The 15344-nt window shown below is 39.6% G+C and overlaps 11 protein-coding genes across 11 annotated transcripts; 6 read left to right on the forward strand and 5 right to left on the reverse strand.

The window, feature by feature from the left end:
* Positions 1–347: 347 nt before the first annotated feature.
* ELP4 (Elongator subunit ELP4) lies at positions 348–1727 on the forward strand (the record flags this gene model as incomplete). Its single annotated transcript, XM_033913774.1, has 1 exon — positions 348–1727. The coding sequence occupies one exon, from the start codon at positions 348–350 to the stop codon at positions 1725–1727; it is 1380 nt and encodes a 459-aa protein (XP_033769665.1).
* Positions 1728–2015: 288 nt separating this feature from the next.
* On the forward strand, positions 2016–3506 carry ATG21 (Atg21p; the record flags this gene model as incomplete). The annotated part of the gene is made up of 1 exon (XM_033913775.1): positions 2016–3506. The coding sequence occupies one exon, from the start codon at positions 2016–2018 to the stop codon at positions 3504–3506; it is 1491 nt and encodes a 496-aa protein (XP_033769666.1).
* A 157-nt stretch (positions 3507–3663) lies between these two features.
* INA17 (Ina17p) lies at positions 3664–4206 on the reverse strand (the record flags this gene model as incomplete). Its single annotated transcript, XM_033913776.1, has 1 exon — positions 3664–4206. One exon carries the CDS (start codon positions 4204–4206, stop codon positions 3664–3666), a length of 543 nt encoding a protein of 180 aa, XP_033769667.1.
* Positions 4207–4526: 320 nt separating this feature from the next.
* Positions 4527–4868, reverse strand: MGR2 (Mgr2p; the record flags this gene model as incomplete). Its single annotated transcript, XM_033913777.1, has 1 exon — positions 4527–4868. The coding sequence occupies one exon, from the start codon at positions 4866–4868 to the stop codon at positions 4527–4529; it is 342 nt and encodes a 113-aa protein (XP_033769668.1).
* A 216-nt stretch (positions 4869–5084) lies between these two features.
* Positions 5085–6566, forward strand: MSY1 (tyrosine--tRNA ligase MSY1; the record flags this gene model as incomplete). The annotated part of the gene is made up of 1 exon (XM_033913778.1): positions 5085–6566. The coding sequence occupies one exon, from the start codon at positions 5085–5087 to the stop codon at positions 6564–6566; it is 1482 nt and encodes a 493-aa protein (XP_033769669.1).
* A 98-nt stretch (positions 6567–6664) lies between these two features.
* Positions 6665–6871, reverse strand: ERI1 (Eri1p; the record flags this gene model as incomplete). Its single annotated transcript, XM_033913779.1, has 1 exon — positions 6665–6871. The coding sequence occupies one exon, from the start codon at positions 6869–6871 to the stop codon at positions 6665–6667; it is 207 nt and encodes a 68-aa protein (XP_033769670.1).
* A 191-nt stretch (positions 6872–7062) lies between these two features.
* PNG1 (peptide-N4-(N-acetyl-beta-glucosaminyl)asparagine amidase) lies at positions 7063–8154 on the forward strand (the record flags this gene model as incomplete). Its single annotated transcript, XM_033913780.1, has 1 exon — positions 7063–8154. The coding sequence occupies one exon, from the start codon at positions 7063–7065 to the stop codon at positions 8152–8154; it is 1092 nt and encodes a 363-aa protein (XP_033769671.1).
* A 54-nt stretch (positions 8155–8208) lies between these two features.
* Positions 8209–9579, reverse strand: EEB1 (medium-chain fatty acid ethyl ester synthase/esterase; the record flags this gene model as incomplete). Its single annotated transcript, XM_033913781.1, has 1 exon — positions 8209–9579. One exon carries the CDS (start codon positions 9577–9579, stop codon positions 8209–8211), a length of 1371 nt encoding a protein of 456 aa, XP_033769672.1.
* A 401-nt stretch (positions 9580–9980) lies between these two features.
* Positions 9981–10805, reverse strand: SEC62 (Sec63 complex subunit SEC62; the record flags this gene model as incomplete). Its single annotated transcript, XM_033913782.1, has 1 exon — positions 9981–10805. The coding sequence occupies one exon, from the start codon at positions 10803–10805 to the stop codon at positions 9981–9983; it is 825 nt and encodes a 274-aa protein (XP_033769673.1).
* A 321-nt stretch (positions 10806–11126) lies between these two features.
* NOG1 (putative GTPase NOG1) lies at positions 11127–13070 on the forward strand (the record flags this gene model as incomplete). Its single annotated transcript, XM_033913783.1, has 1 exon — positions 11127–13070. One exon carries the CDS (start codon positions 11127–11129, stop codon positions 13068–13070), a length of 1944 nt encoding a protein of 647 aa, XP_033769674.1.
* Positions 13071–13909: 839 nt separating this feature from the next.
* On the forward strand, positions 13910–15286 carry SSU1 (Ssu1p; the record flags this gene model as incomplete). Its single annotated transcript, XM_033913784.1, has 1 exon — positions 13910–15286. One exon carries the CDS (start codon positions 13910–13912, stop codon positions 15284–15286), a length of 1377 nt encoding a protein of 458 aa, XP_033769675.1.
* Between the last annotated feature and the right edge of the window lie 58 nt (positions 15287–15344).

Raw genomic sequence — 15344 nt, forward strand, 5'->3', positions numbered from 1 at the left:
GTAAATGTATCTCCAGGATAGTTCCAATGCTTTCTTTGAAAAAATTCCACCAATCGCTGAGTTTTTATTACAATCACATCAATGAATCATCTTTAAAAGTAATAAATCTGGCAATACAACTATCGGACAGCAAGTTTCTGTCCTATGGTCGACTTCTCAGGCGCAATAGCAGCTATTGCTATTGCTGGCTTTTGACACCAGACCGGGTAAAGCGCGTGGAATGAGTTATAGTTGCTGAAAGGACGAAAACTACGTTTGAGGCTGTCGATGAGCCTGGGTGGTTTAGAGATGACGTGCAGAGAACAACGCTATATAGCAAACTTCCATTCTCAAATATCGCGTCTGCCATGTCATTTCGTAAAAGAGGTGAAGTGCTGAATGATAGGGGTAACGGGCTAAGAGGTCCACTGCTAAGAGGTCCTCCGCGCACTTCCTCAATGCCCTTGAGGGCACCCAACAGAAGAGTCCCTGGAAACGTGTCCTTGTCTGACACTACAGCAAAATTAACGAAGTTGAATTTCGTGGATGAGCCCAAGACAATAATTGGGTTGGACAGTACCCATGTGGGCATTAGACCCTCTCCTGCAACTTCTCAACCTACCACTTCAACGGGAAGTGCTGACTTGGACAGTATACTAGGTCATATGGGGCTACCACTGGGAAACTCCCTATTGGTGGAGGAGCAGGGCACAACGGAATTTCATTCCATCCTTGGTAAACTGTTTGCCGCACAGGGTATTGTTCATAACAGAATTTCAGACAGCAGCGCTGATAAAACTAGAAATGGTGACACTCATGTCATTGTTTTGTCATTGAACCAAATGTTTGCAAAGGAATTACCAGGTATCTACAAGGGATCACGTAAACAGATGAAGAAAAATTTAATTTCTGAAGAGGAATCGAAAGTTACCGTCCAAAATTTAAATCAAACCCAAGGATCGACGCCTTCTAGGTATAAAGACTTGAAAATTGCATGGAAATATAAGCTGGCCGACGAAAAGAGATTGGGTTCTCCGGACCGGGACGACATCCAACAAAATCCTGAATACAAGGACTACAACCATCAGTTTGAAATTACAACGCGCCTGATGCCTGCCCCCATAGCATCTGAACTAACATTTATCGCTCCAACTCAGCCTATCTCCACTATTCTGAGCCAAATGGAACAGATTATTAAAAGGAATGACAAGAAACTGATAAGAATTGTTATCCCCTCCCTGCTACATCCGGCAATGTATCCACCTAAAATGTTTGAATCGTCCGAAATAATTGGCCTATTGCATGGTGTGAGAAGTCTTGTTAAGAAATACTATGAGAGGGTTGTCCTGTTTGCTTCGATATCCATAGACATTATCACACCTTCATTACTGATACTGTTGAGAAACATGTTCGACTCTGTCATCGATTTAGAACCCTTCAATCAGGAGATGTCCCAGTTCTTAGAACGCGTCTATAAGTCACAGCCGGGAAAGATTCAACATGGGCTAGTCCACATATTGAAATTGCCGGTTTTTACGGATCGTGGAGAAATGAGAGTTCTAAAGTCTGAATGGGCGTTTAGAAACGGCAGGAAGAAGTTTGAGATAGAACAATGGGGAATACCCGTGGATGATGCGGAAGGTTCAGCCGCCTCGGAACAATCACATTCGCAGTCGCATTCAGATAATTCAAATGAAATTTCCCATAATGTACCTGCAAAGAAGACCAAGATTTCGTTAGATTATTAAGTTTATTGTTTAATTTAGAGAATGTAGAGTAGGCTCTTTAACAAGCGCGTTCGTTGTAATATTTTTCTTATCTAGTATATTTTTTAAGTACGATTGTTGTATATAAATTAGCTTTTTCCTGAGTCTCAGCGGTGGCAGCTGGAAGGTGGAAAAGGCATCGGCTAGATGTCAAAATGTGAAAAAGTGAAATGATTTATTAATAAAAAGGAGGGCAAGCTGCAAAGAGGCTTTGACCAACGAAAGACAATTCCAGTCTTTTGGATTAGATATAGGCAGATAGAATAGGATATGAAAGTATTACAATTCAATCAAGATGCGACATGCTGTGTGGTGGCCGCGTCATCGCATCAGATTTCGATTTATAACTGTGACCCCTTTGGTAAATGTTTTGAAATTGACACTAAGAATTCCAAAAAAAAAAATTCAAACAATAATGATACAGCTTCAAACTCAGAATCACGGAATAATGAGGAGAGCATATTGATAAGCAATGGCTCTCGCGGTCGTACCGATGTAGAGGAGGAGGAAGATAATGAGGACAATGCCCTTGTCTCAGGGAATATACTGAAGGAAGGGGAGTTTGTCATTGAAATGCTGTTCTCAACAAGCCTTATTGCTATTGCAGATAGAGGGCAAGGTTTAAACAAAGGAAAAAAGCTGAAGATTGTGAATACGAAAAGAAAATCAACCATATGTGAAATAGTTTTTCCACATGAAATAGTTGATGTAGTTATGAATAGAAAAAGGATGTGCGTACTTCTTGAAAGTGACCAGATATTCATTTATGACATATCTTGCATGAAGCCGCTAGAAACTATTGATCTTTGGGAAGATCATTATAAGAGGTCCCAAGCTAATTCATCCTTAAATGCGTCGAATACCGGAACTTTAGAGGGAGATTCTGCAAATTTGAACAGGGCGGCTAGCAATTTACTAGCAAATGCCACTCAAAAGAGCGTAAACGGATCAAATCCCAGTGTAAGAAGCAGGAGGAACTCTTTGAGAAGTAAAATAAGGCCAAGAATGGTTTTAAGTAACGACGACAGAAGTATACTGTGCTTTACTGCATATAGCTCACCCAAGAAGAATAAGCCAAATTCAGAAGCACTATATGATGTGGTGATTTATGACACACTGAATGTGACGCCAATCAACTATTTGAATTCCGTGCACAAGGGAAATGTTGCATGTTTAGCAGTAAGCCATGATGGTAAACTGCTTGCCACTGCCTCGGATAAGGGAACCATAATAAGGGTGTTTCATACGGGGGTAGATTCAGACTATATGTCTTCAAGGTCATTGTTTAAAGAATTTAGACGTGGTACCAGATTATGCAATTTGTATCAGCTAGCTTTCGATAAGAGTATGACTATGATTGGATGTGTAGGTGATACGGACACTATTCATCTATTCAAACTTGATGACATGTCTAATAGTCTCACTGGAGATACTTCTAACAACGGCCACTGGAATGAAGAAGAAGACATACTGGCATCAAATTCCAACCCCAGTATGGGAACCCCAAAAGAAACACCTCCCTCGAAACCAAGACTTGCGAACTATTTCTCAAAGAAAATAAAATCTTCGATACCAAACCAGAATCTGAGCCGTAATTTTGCTTATATTACAGTTAATGAATCGAACAGAAGTTGTTTAGGGTTTCCCGATGAATTTCCTAATCAAGTTTATGTTGCCTCCGATGATGGTACTTTCAGTATATATAGCATTCCGTCCAGACCCGGTGAATGTGTGCTGACTAAAAATAATAAATTTACGTAATGCATGTATGCAGTTTTCATAATCTTAATAGATATTGCACGTATTCACGTATGTCTTCCTAAAGAAAGCAGGAATTTTTAAAACAATTATTATGTAGTTATTTACATACGGGATGATATTTTGAGAAGAGGAAAAAAGCCAAGTAGACAATGGAACCTCACCAAAACCATCTTCTATACCAGGGCTTTGTATGAGTTGTACTGTACTTTCCTCCTACGCTGTTGTAAGTTTTATCCTGACCGATTAACTCATTTAATTGGCCTTCCAGAATTTCTACCTCTTTCTTCAACTGGTTTTCTCTCTCCTCATGCTCTAATTTCCACCAAGAAAAGTGAAGTAGTAAGTACACGGAAGATCCCATTAGTATGAACATCCAGAGAGGTCTAATAAATCTTTTTAAGGGGATCTCGTGTCCTGATTCTTCCTCTTGAGAAAATTTCTTGAGCATATCTAACTCCTTCTTGATATTTAGTTCCGTAGTACGCTCATTAATCAAATCGCGTATCAGTTCAGTATCGACACCCTCTAAAGAATCCAAATTAGCTAAGTCCTCCAAGCTCTTAATTTCTTTCCGCGGTGACGTTGGAGTAGGCCTTTGCTGTTGGTTTGGGAGACGGTTATGGTAATAGGCAACAGCTGTGATAGAAGATAATTTAGTTCTACTCACAGCAATGAGAGCATTAGGACGTCTTTTTAACATGATGTCTATTATGTACTTTAGCTCCCATGTTTTTTCTTAAGACTTACAAATTTAAGAGAGTGCTTTAGTGAAGACTTTATTTTATGATTCTTGCCGTTAGTGACCCCACTCAAAATCAGATGAAGAAGGGTATACATATTGGATTTCCCACGTAAACAAATATATCAACTAAATGAGCTTCATCTTAATGAACTTAACTACATGGTATTGAGAGAATTATAAACAGGTAGATAGATATCTTTAAATAAAAATAGGCAGATAAGTAACGGTGTTTAAGAATCAAGGAATGAAGGGAGAGTAAATATGCAAAAATTTCCCTCTTAGTCCTTATGTATACCATATCTGGCACGAAGCTTCCACATTTCAAGTCTCGCCTGTTGCTGTAGATTCAGGTTAGGGTTGGGCATTGGACCAAGTTCGCTATCACTTCTGATTATAGAGCCGATAGACATAAATAACCCAAAAGTACCTGCTGAACCAGCAATGTATTTCCCTAGTGTCCTAACCACACCATCAGGACCTGGGCCTTGAGTTGCGATGGCAAATCCACCAAATAGGATTCCTGTGCAAACACCGACGGTGGTACCCATCATCAACCCCATTTTGAATTTGTCCCAATTCGAAGGCTGCTGCTGCGCATAATTTTGTGGAAGAGGAGGCATCGTATCTTATTATGAACTTGGAGCTATTGCTCTACTGGGCGTGTATGATCTTTTATGGCTTGCTTCCTTTTTATGGAAAAGTAGTGGAGTTTGTTTAATTGTTGATCTTGTTCGGGAGTTTTCAAAAGAAAATAAAAAGTGGTTGGCTCATAATGTTAAGAAAGGAATTTTAGCTTTCAATTGAATATAACCGGCTACAGTTAAACACTGTGAATTATGCTCGAATTACGAAGTTGTAGTTATTTAGTGAACAGTAGTAAGAGGCACATGCCTCTAGTGACTTATTACCGATTAAATGCGATAAAATGGCCTAAGTCTCGATTTTATTCACATACGGCTAGTCCTTCAAAAGTACAAGGCACATTGGACTCTCGAAATGGAAATATTCTGGACGAACTCAAGCAAAGGGGTTTAGTGTGTCAGGTCTCACAGCCGGAGGGTGTCCTTCGGACGAAGTTGAACAGTGACGATAAGATCAAGCTCTACTGCGGGGTGGATCCCACTGCTCAGTCACTGCATTTAGGAAACCTAGTTCCATTGATGGTTCTATTGCACTTTTACGCACAAGGTCATGACATTGTGACTGTGATAGGTGGAGCGACAGGGAAAGTTGGGGACCCCAGTGGGAGGAAAATTGAAAGAGACGTTATGGAGAACGATATTAGGCAAAACAACATCATATCTATCTCGCAACAACTACAAAGGTTTTTCAAAAATGGACTAGAATATTACAGAAACCGATGTGCTCTCACAGAAGATGTACCTTCTGGAAAATACACACCAAAGAATAATTTCAACTGGTGGAAAGATATCAAAATGTTGGATTTCTTGGCGGATTTTGGTAGGCACATTAGGGTACAATCAATGCTGGCGAGAGATTCAGTTTCTTCCAGGCTTCAAACTAAAAATAGTCTCGGATTTAACGAATTCACTTATCAAATTTTACAAGCCTACGATTTTTATCATTTGTACAAGGAAGAGAATGTGACTATACAAGTAGGTGGTAACGACCAATGGGGAAATATAACAGCAGGTATCGATCTCATAAATAGGACACAACCTATACAGAAGAAGGGTTTGCCATTTGGTGTCACTGTCCCCTTGTTGACGACAGCGACAGGAGAGAAATTTGGGAAAAGTGCGGGCAATGCTGTTTTTATTGACCCTTCAATTAATACGGCATATGATGTTTACCAATTCTTTTATAATACTCTGGATGCTGATGTGCCCAAGTTTTTGAAGATCTTCACTTTTTTAGATTCAAGTGAAATCAAGACAATCGCGGAATCGCATGCCAAATCACCCAATTTACGTCATGGCCAATCTTTATTGGCTAAAGAGGTCACTGACATGTTATATGGAGTTGGCTCCGGTTCGGACTCAGAAGCGCTCTCTAATGTTATCTTTGGACGTTATGACGGAACCTTATCCGCCACCAAGTTAATTGATCTATGTAAAAAGGCCAGAATTCTACAGCATGCTGATAGGGAGGACAACTTAATCAAGTTAATTTGTAAACTAGTAGATTGCTCAGTATCAGAAGCCAGAAGAAAACTCTCCCAAGGAAGCGTGTACTTACATCATTCAAGAACCAAAGTGAACGAAAACATTTCTAATTTGGCTCCTTTCTTGATAGACGATCGAGTGCTGATCTTGAGGATAGGAAAGCAGAAATGTTTTATAATAGAAATGCGTTAAAAAGGGGGTATTATAAGGTACATGTATAAAATAGACTAGCGTGAGATGATATTATATCATTTCATACACTAGGAACTTGTAAATAAGATTATAAATGATTATTCATCTTTGCTGCTTGCGAACATTTCACTATCACACCAGGATATGAGCGCCCACAGCCAAAGTGTTGCAGGGCATAGCAATAATACACACCAATAGTGCAGTAAAGATTCATTGTCGCGCAACCAGTAAAATGTGGCAAGACTAATTAGGAGTACCGAGTAAGTGAACCCCAAAACCAAAAAGCCTAGGTTACGTGGTCTCATGCGCCTATGAATTCGTAATCATGTAAATGACACCGTCCCGTTGCTTAGTTTCAACTGTCCTATGCTGTCTTGATATTTTCGAATGTTTGCGTAATGTAATCTTCTCAGTATCTAGCGAAGAAAAAAGGATGCGTTGAGTACAGATACAGAAGACGTAAAACAACCTGAAGAAGTCAAGAGATAGAATAGCAATGGGAAAAGTATCCGAAAAAAGTGATATAGATTTCGATTCAATAGCCAAAATGTTGTTGATTAAATATAAGGATTTAATACTGTCAAAATTCAAGAAAACTGTACCTATAGAAAATATAAAGTTTCAGAATTTAATTCGTTCAAACCAATTCGCACAAGGAGTCCTAGGGCAAAGTCAACACCTCTGTTCAGTCTATGAAAATCCTTCATGGCATTCTATAGTCCTGGAGGCATTGGATCTAGATCTTATATATAAAAATGTTGATAAGGAATTTGCAAAAGATGGGCATGCAGATGGGGAAAGTGTGTACTCAGATTATCTAGTAAAGGAGCTGCTTCGCTACTTCAAACAAGATTTTTTCAAATGGTGCAACAAACCAGATTGCCACCATTGTGGGCAGAATACTTCAGAAAATATGACATCTCTGGGCAATCAGGGGCCCGATGCAGAGGAATCTAAATTCAATTGCGGGACTGTTGAAGTTTATAAATGCAATAAATGTGGAAATGTGACTAGATTTCCTCGTTATAACGATCCAATTAAGTTGCTAGAAACAAGAAAGGGTAGATGTGGTGAATGGTGCAACTTATTCACTTTGATTTTGAAATCGTTCGGATTGGATGTTCGCTACGTCTGGAATAGAGAAGATCACGTTTGGTGTGAATATTATTCAACTTATTTGAATAGATGGATTCACGTCGACTCTTGTGAGCAATCATTCGACCAACCATACATCTATTCAGTCAACTGGAACAAGAAAATGAGTTACTGTATTGCATTCGGCAAAAATGGCGTTGTTGACGTTAGTAAACGCTATATTCTTCAAAACGAACTGCCCAGAGATCAAATTAAGGAAGAAGATCTAAAATTTCTGTGTCAGTTTATAACTAAGAGGTTGAGGTCTTTGTTAAACGATGATGAGATATACCAACTTGCATGTCGTGATGAACAGGAACAGATAGAGTTGATTATGGGAAAGGCACAAGAAAGGGAAGTCGAAAACATTAGTGCCGTTTCAAAAACATCTAATCACGGTAGAGAAAGTGGATCCGCCGACTGGAAGGCACAGCGGGGGGAGGACGGTAAATAGAGACATAAGAGAACAGATTACTATGTGTAAGGAATTTTATCTAAGAACATTTTTTTATAAAACTAACTCATCAAAGCTACACAAGAACTTTGCGGCTTGCCTCGTTAACCAGGAATTGTTTTCATTATCGAGATACGCCAAATGGCCGCCCAAGTCGGTTTCACACAATAAAACACAAGGATTTTCTCTAGCTTGTTTGTATGGAATTACGTTCTCACCTGTAACTGGATCATCCGTCGCGTTAATTATTAAAGTCGGAATTTTGATATTAGGCAATCTATTTATCGAACTTGCCTTTCTATAATATGTTAACCCGTCCGGCAGGCCCATCGATGGGGCAGTGAAAAGGCTGTCGAATTCTAATATGTCCGTAAATTTTTCAGCCTTTTGCAAATTTTCCTTGGTATATGTATAAAAAACTGGTTTCTCAATCGTTGGCTTGTGCGAAACCTCAAAGTCGTTTGGTACTTGTAACTCATTCATATTAACTTTGACAGTCCTCGTTAAAAACTGCGTTAATGTTTTGGAAAAAACATGGTTGGACCACCAATCATGAGCCAACTTGTCCCAAGTATGTACAAAATCCCATGGGTTTGAAAGAGCAACTGCAGCGTTCAATGGACAGTTACCTCCTTCTTCACCCAAGTAGTTTGTTAGCATGGCAGCTCCAAATGATGTTCCCACTGCATATATTTTCCTTTGAGGAAATAGAGCTTTTTGGTTGTCCAAAAATTCCCTTACATCACCTGTATGTAGTGCGGTGAAGATTCTACGAGTGGTGACTTTGGATCTTGAACAACCTCTAGCATTAAGGACTACAACTTGAAATTTACCGTCACCAACTCTTGATAGATCTTCGGATAAGGCCCTAATGAGAGGCTCATGGCTCCCGCCAGCAAGGCCATGAAGTACTACCACCAAAGGGTAAGAGTAACCCTTAGAATGACATTTTTCAAGTTCTTCCGGGGATAGATATCTAGTTCTTGGGTGGAGACGAGGCCAACCCTCTGGATGGGTGGCCTTTTCATCGTTCGAAAACTGCTTCTCATTAAAATTTGCCTGTTTAGCATCTAAGGAATACGTTTCCTCCCATTCAGGCATAACCCAGTCTGCAGTACAAACTCCCCCATCTGAAAATTTTACAATCTCTCTACCATAAAATACCTGAAATTTTTTAGAAAAATCGCCGGCTGACAAATAAAGGGTCTGTAAGTAACCTGTGAAAAGCATACTATTTAGCCTAAAATTTGCACCATCTTTGAGTGTAGGCACATGTTTGGTTACGAATTCATGAAGAGGAATCTGGCGCTTGGAGTCTCTGAAAGCCAAAGACTTGGTTCCCTTCTCGCCTAGCACATGTTTAACAGTGCCGTTATAGCCCCAATGGCTTAGAGTAAAAGTTGGATAGTAACCCGAGCGAAACATTAAAATGGCAGATGCGAAAGTATTTTATATCTTGGTCTTCTCGTGAATTTCTGGAAATATACAAACTGAATAGGCAACCACATTCTGAACCCTTCTTATATAAGCGGCTCCTGTAAGAAAGTGTCAGCAAATAGCTTCTTTATAGAGACCTTTCGGCAGAAGTATATTAAAGCCGGCCGGAAATCGAGTAATAATGGCCGCTAATTATGCGGTGTGTGGATTCAGATTTTTGCCGGGAGCGATAACCTTCAAATGTAAAAGTACTCACTATAAGCGATGCAAAGCAGTCAGATGATAGCGCTTTGATATCGGTTGTCTCGAAGTTTTGTACATGTGGGCATTCATGGGAAGGTTACAATATAGAAGGTTTATAGAGTAGAGCTATATAGAACAGTGGAAGTTTAGTTTTGTTCGGCTTTTTCATTGATAGCTTTCTTCTTATTGCTTTCTCTCTTGGCTTGTTTCTTCTTCGTTCTTTTCAGCTTCTTTTTGTAACTGTAGGTATCTTTCTCACCAAAACCATACAGTGGTTTGAAACTCTCTAGTACACCACAGTCTTCGAACAGGTTGGGAAAGATCCAGAACCCACCAACATCTCTGTAGACAATTAGTGATAAAACGTATAAGATCAATCTCAGGATAGCGACAGCGAAGAAGCCCGCCAAAATACCGAAGGCACCCAGGGACACATAATAGGAGCCGCGTCTCATGGAACGCGGCCATAATGGGTAGCATACGAGCGCTAATATGATGGACACAACACCAATAACGATCAAGTAATCCATGTAGGTTCTGGGGTTGTAGTTCCAAACGAAATATTCATCAGCCTCCAGTTGTGCCTTGTTCGAAACAACCAAGTGCGGAAAGTCCTTGCTTGGCTTCAATCCGTGCTCTTTGCACTCTTGACTGTGCAATTTTTTCACTGGGATCACCATCTGTGCCTTTATGAGTTGAATGAAGATTTCACGTGACTTAAGCTGGTCTTCGATCTTGTTAGAAGGTATAGTTGGATATATCTCTGGCTGTCTTTCAGACTTCCCAACATACTCCTCAGAATGCAGTGCCCTAACAAATCTTTTGTAACGGAAGAAGTCTGTCTGTTTGGCTTGGAATAATCCCTGCCTTTGCTTCAACTCCTTATGGTTGCGTAAAAGAGTAGCAATGGCTGTAGCAGATCCGCCATTGATACTGGCACCTGTATTGCTACCTGGATCTACAGCTGACATGTTTCTCGTATGTTTGCTCGGCTATCACACTGTATTCAACTGCAATTGACAAAAGCCCACTCTTCTCCTTCTTGATTTGTATGCCAGTATTGGGAAAACGACACGTCTATTCCGTCGTACACGATCTTCATCTTCTTTTTTTTTTTCAACTGGAAAAAAAAGTTTTTTCCGCAGCTCATCGCAAAGAAAATTTTTCACCCATGTACTATCTCATCTACTAATACAATATAAAGAATAGGATTCTGGTTTAGGAGTTCCAGTTTTTCATAACAAAGTAAGTGTACCCTTCAAAAGCCAACACATCTCCCCTCTATACCGAAGATGCAACTTTCATGGAAGGATATCCCTACTGTCGCTCCAGCAAATGATTTGCTGGACATTGTCTTAAACAGAACCCAGAGAAAGACACCAACTGTGATCAGGCCTGGTTTCAAGATTACTAGAATCAGAGCGTTCTATATGCGTAAAGTCAAGTATACAGGTGAAGGTTTTGTGGAAAAATTTGAGGACATCTTAAAGGGCTTTCCCAACATTAATGACGTACATCCTTTCCATAGGGATTTGATGGACACCTTATACGAGAAGAATCATTATAAAATATCATTGGCTGCCATTTCTCGTGCTAAGTCTCTTGTGGAACAAGTCGCTAGAGATTATGTCAGATTGCTGAAGTTCGGTCAATCTTTATTTCAATGTAAGCAATTGAAAAGGGCCGCTTTGGGTAGAATGGCCACTATAGTCAAGAAGTTAAGGGACCCATTGGCCTATTTGGAACAAGTCAGACAGCATATTGGTAGACTGCCATCGATCGACCCAAATACCAGAACCCTGCTGATCTGTGGTTACCCAAATGTCGGTAAGTCCTCGTTTTTGAGATGCATCACCAAGTCAGACGTCGACGTTCAACCATATGCTTTCACAACCAAGAGTTTGTATGTTGGTCATTTCGATTACAAATACTTGAGATTCCAAGCTATTGACACCCCCGGTATTCTAGATAGACCCACTGAAGAAATGAACAACATTGAAATGCAATCGATCTATGCCATCGCCCATTTACGTTCCTGTGTCTTGTACTTCATGGATCTTTCCGAACAGTGTGGTTTCACTATCGAAGCTCAAGTTAAACTATTCCACTCCATCAAGCCTTTATTCGCCAACAAGTCTGTCATGGTCGTCATTAACAAAACTGATATCATCAGACCAGAGGATCTGGACGAGGAGCGTGCACAATTATTGGAATCTGTTAAGGAGGTTCCAGGTGTTGAAATCATGACGTCTTCATGTCAATTGGAAGAAAACGTCATGGAAGTTAGAAACAAAGCATGTGAAAAATTATTGGCTTCCAGAATTGAGAATAAGTTGAAATCACAGTCGAGAATTAACAACGTTTTGAACAAGATTCATGTTGCTCAACCTCAAGCAAGAGATGATATCAAGAGAACGCCATTTATCCCTGAATCTGTCAAGAACTTAAAGAAATACGACCCTGAAGATCCAAACAGGAGAAAGCTAGCTAGGGATATCGAAGCTGAAAATGGTGGTGCTGGTGTCTTCAATGTCAACTTGAAGGACAAATACTTACTAGAAGATGATGATTGGAAGAACGATATCATGCCAGAAATCTTAGATGGTAAGAATGTTTATGATTTCTTGGACCCTGAAATAGCTGCTAAACTACAAGCTCTAGAAGAAGAAGAAGAAAAATTGGAAAACGAAGGATTTTACAATTCTGACGATGAGGAAGAAATCTACGATGGTTTCGAAGCATCTGAAGTAGACGACGTCAAGGAGAAAGCTGCATGGATTAGAAATAGGCAAAAGACGATGATTGCTGAGGCAAGAAATAGGAAGTCCTTAAAGAATAAGGCTATCATGCCACGTTCTAAACTAACTAAGTCCTTTGGTAGAATGGAAGAACACATGTCCACTTTGGGCCATGATATGTCAGCCTTACAAGATAAACAGAAACGTGCTGCTCGTAAGAACCGCTACGTTGAAAGGGGTTCTGATGTTGTTTTCGGTGACCAAGATGCCTTAACAGCTTCTACCGACAATGGTGTCAAGTTAAGACAAACCGATAGATTATTGGATGGTGTTGCTGATGGTTCCATGAGATCCAAGGCCGACAGAATGGCCAAGATGGAAAGGAGAGAAAGAAACAGACATGCCAAGCAAGGTGAATCTGATAGACACAATGCTGTTTCCTTATCAAAGCATCTATTCAGTGGTAAGCGTGGTGTCGGTAAGACTGATTTCCGTTGATTTCTCTACTTCTTATTCTTTCTTTTGCATGTACTCTAAAAAACATATGAATATAAAATATGGATGTACGTACACGGCATTCTAATCTTTTTGGGCTGATAGGATTATCATTTACATTTGATTTTCTTTCTCACTATTAGTGGTTTCTTTTTTTCTTTCTTTCTCACCCTCTCTAAATCTTATTTAATTCTGTATAATAACAAAGAGCCGATTTAAGTTATCCAACAAGCCGACCTTTACACGACCTATCATTTTCTTTGCGCGTTACTGGATGTATACAAATAATTAAGTGTGACAAAAGAGAAGGGGGCATGGCGTCTCGATGACACTTCTACTTTCCAGTGACACATCATTTAACCTATCAAGTCTCCCACGAGGATGAAAAAATAAGAAATTATTATCGTTTTTGCAGCATATCGTATAAGGCAACAATAGTGATGCCTCCTATCAATTGACTGATAAAATTTCTGCAAACTATCATGTTATTTTTTATCCTTGTGCCGCGCCTGTAGCGGAAAAGCTGCAAGTGCATGAAATCTAAAAAGCAGAAGACTCATCGCCGTGTTTGGCACATTGGGGTTGCCTTTGACTTTTTTGCTTATATTTTGCTCAAAATGCGTACTTGACATATTTAACCAAAGGTTCTAATAGAATAGTCAACCAGCATATATATCCTTGTCTTGTTACATTAGAACTTATGATATTTACTACACGAACTCCTCGCGTACAAACGATATAAAACTAAATTCTTCCCTTTAGAACGATTATTGGTTGAGCTCAGACAATACGCGTGTTTTAAAGACGGTTTATAGTATAAGAGAAGACAAGCGGAATAAAAAATGGTTGCCAATTGGGTACTTGCTGTCACGAGGCAGTTCGATCCCTTTATGTTTGTTATGGTCATGGGTGTCGGTATTTCATCGAATATTCTATATAACTTCCCATATCCTGCAAGATGGCTAAGAATATGCTCATATATCATGTTCGCTATCACGTGCCTTATTTTCATTGCTGTACAGGCGCTGCAACTGTTACATTTGATTATATACATCAAGGAGAAAAGCTTCAGAGAATATTTCAATGACTTTTTCAGAAATATGAAGCACAATTTATTTTGGGGTACTTATCCCATGGGGTTAGTTACAATTATAAATTTCTTAGGAGCACTTTCAAAAGAGTACACTACGAAAAGCCCTACTAATGCCAGGAACTTGATGATATTTGTTTATGTCCTGTGGTGGTATGATCTCGCAGTCAGCTTAGTAATAGCTTGGGGTATCTCATTTCTTATCTGGCATGACTATTACTCTTTGGAAGGGATTGGAAATTATCCTTCATATAATATTAGAATGGCATCCGAGAACATGAAAAGTGTATTGCTGCTGGATATCATTCCGCTAGTCGTCGTCGCTTCAAGTTGTGGAACATTCACAATGTCAGAAATATTTGGTCATGCGTTCAATAGAAACATTCAACTGATAACGTTGGTCATATGTGCCTTGACCTGGCTACATGCCATTATTTTCGTCTTCATACTGATCGCGATATACTTCTGGAGTCTCTATATCAATAAGATACCACCGATGACGCAGGTTTTCACGCTGTTCCTGCTTTTGGGACCGATGGGCCAAGGCAGTTTTGGGGTTTTGTTGCTTACAGACAATATAAAAAAATACGTGAGCAAATATTACCAAACGGATAACGTTACTAGAGAACAAGAAATACTGACTATTGCAGTTCCATGGTGTTTCAAAGTTCTAGGCATTATCTCTGCTATGGCGTTGCTCGCTATGGGCTACTTCTTTACTGTGATTTCCGTCATTTCAATCCTGTCGTATTACAATAAAAAAGAGATTGAAAGTGAGACAGGGAAAGTGAAGAGAGTTTATACCTTCCACAAAGGTTTTTGGGGAATGACTTTCCCAATGGGTACTATGTCTCTAGGGAACGAAGAGCTATATGTGCAATATGACCAGTACGTTCCCCTATATGCATTCAGAGTCCTAGGGACCATATACGGCGGTATTTGCATTTGTTGGTCAATTTTATGTCTATTATGCACGCTACATGAGTATTCGAAAAAGATCCTCCATGCTGCCCGTAAATCTTCACTATTTTCAGAGTCAAATACGGAGAAGACGACCGTTTCTCCGTATAATAGCATTGAAAGCGTGGAAGAATCAAACTCGGCTCTAGATTTCACGCGTTTAGCATAAGTTGTTGTGTTATGTGTACATAATTGTCAAGCATTTCACGTAGCTGTATCAGTAAATA

Source organism: Saccharomyces paradoxus, chromosome XVI, assembly GCF_002079055.1.
Source record: "Saccharomyces paradoxus chromosome XVI, complete sequence".
Classification (NCBI taxonomy): domain Eukaryota; kingdom Fungi; phylum Ascomycota; class Saccharomycetes; order Saccharomycetales; family Saccharomycetaceae; genus Saccharomyces; species Saccharomyces paradoxus.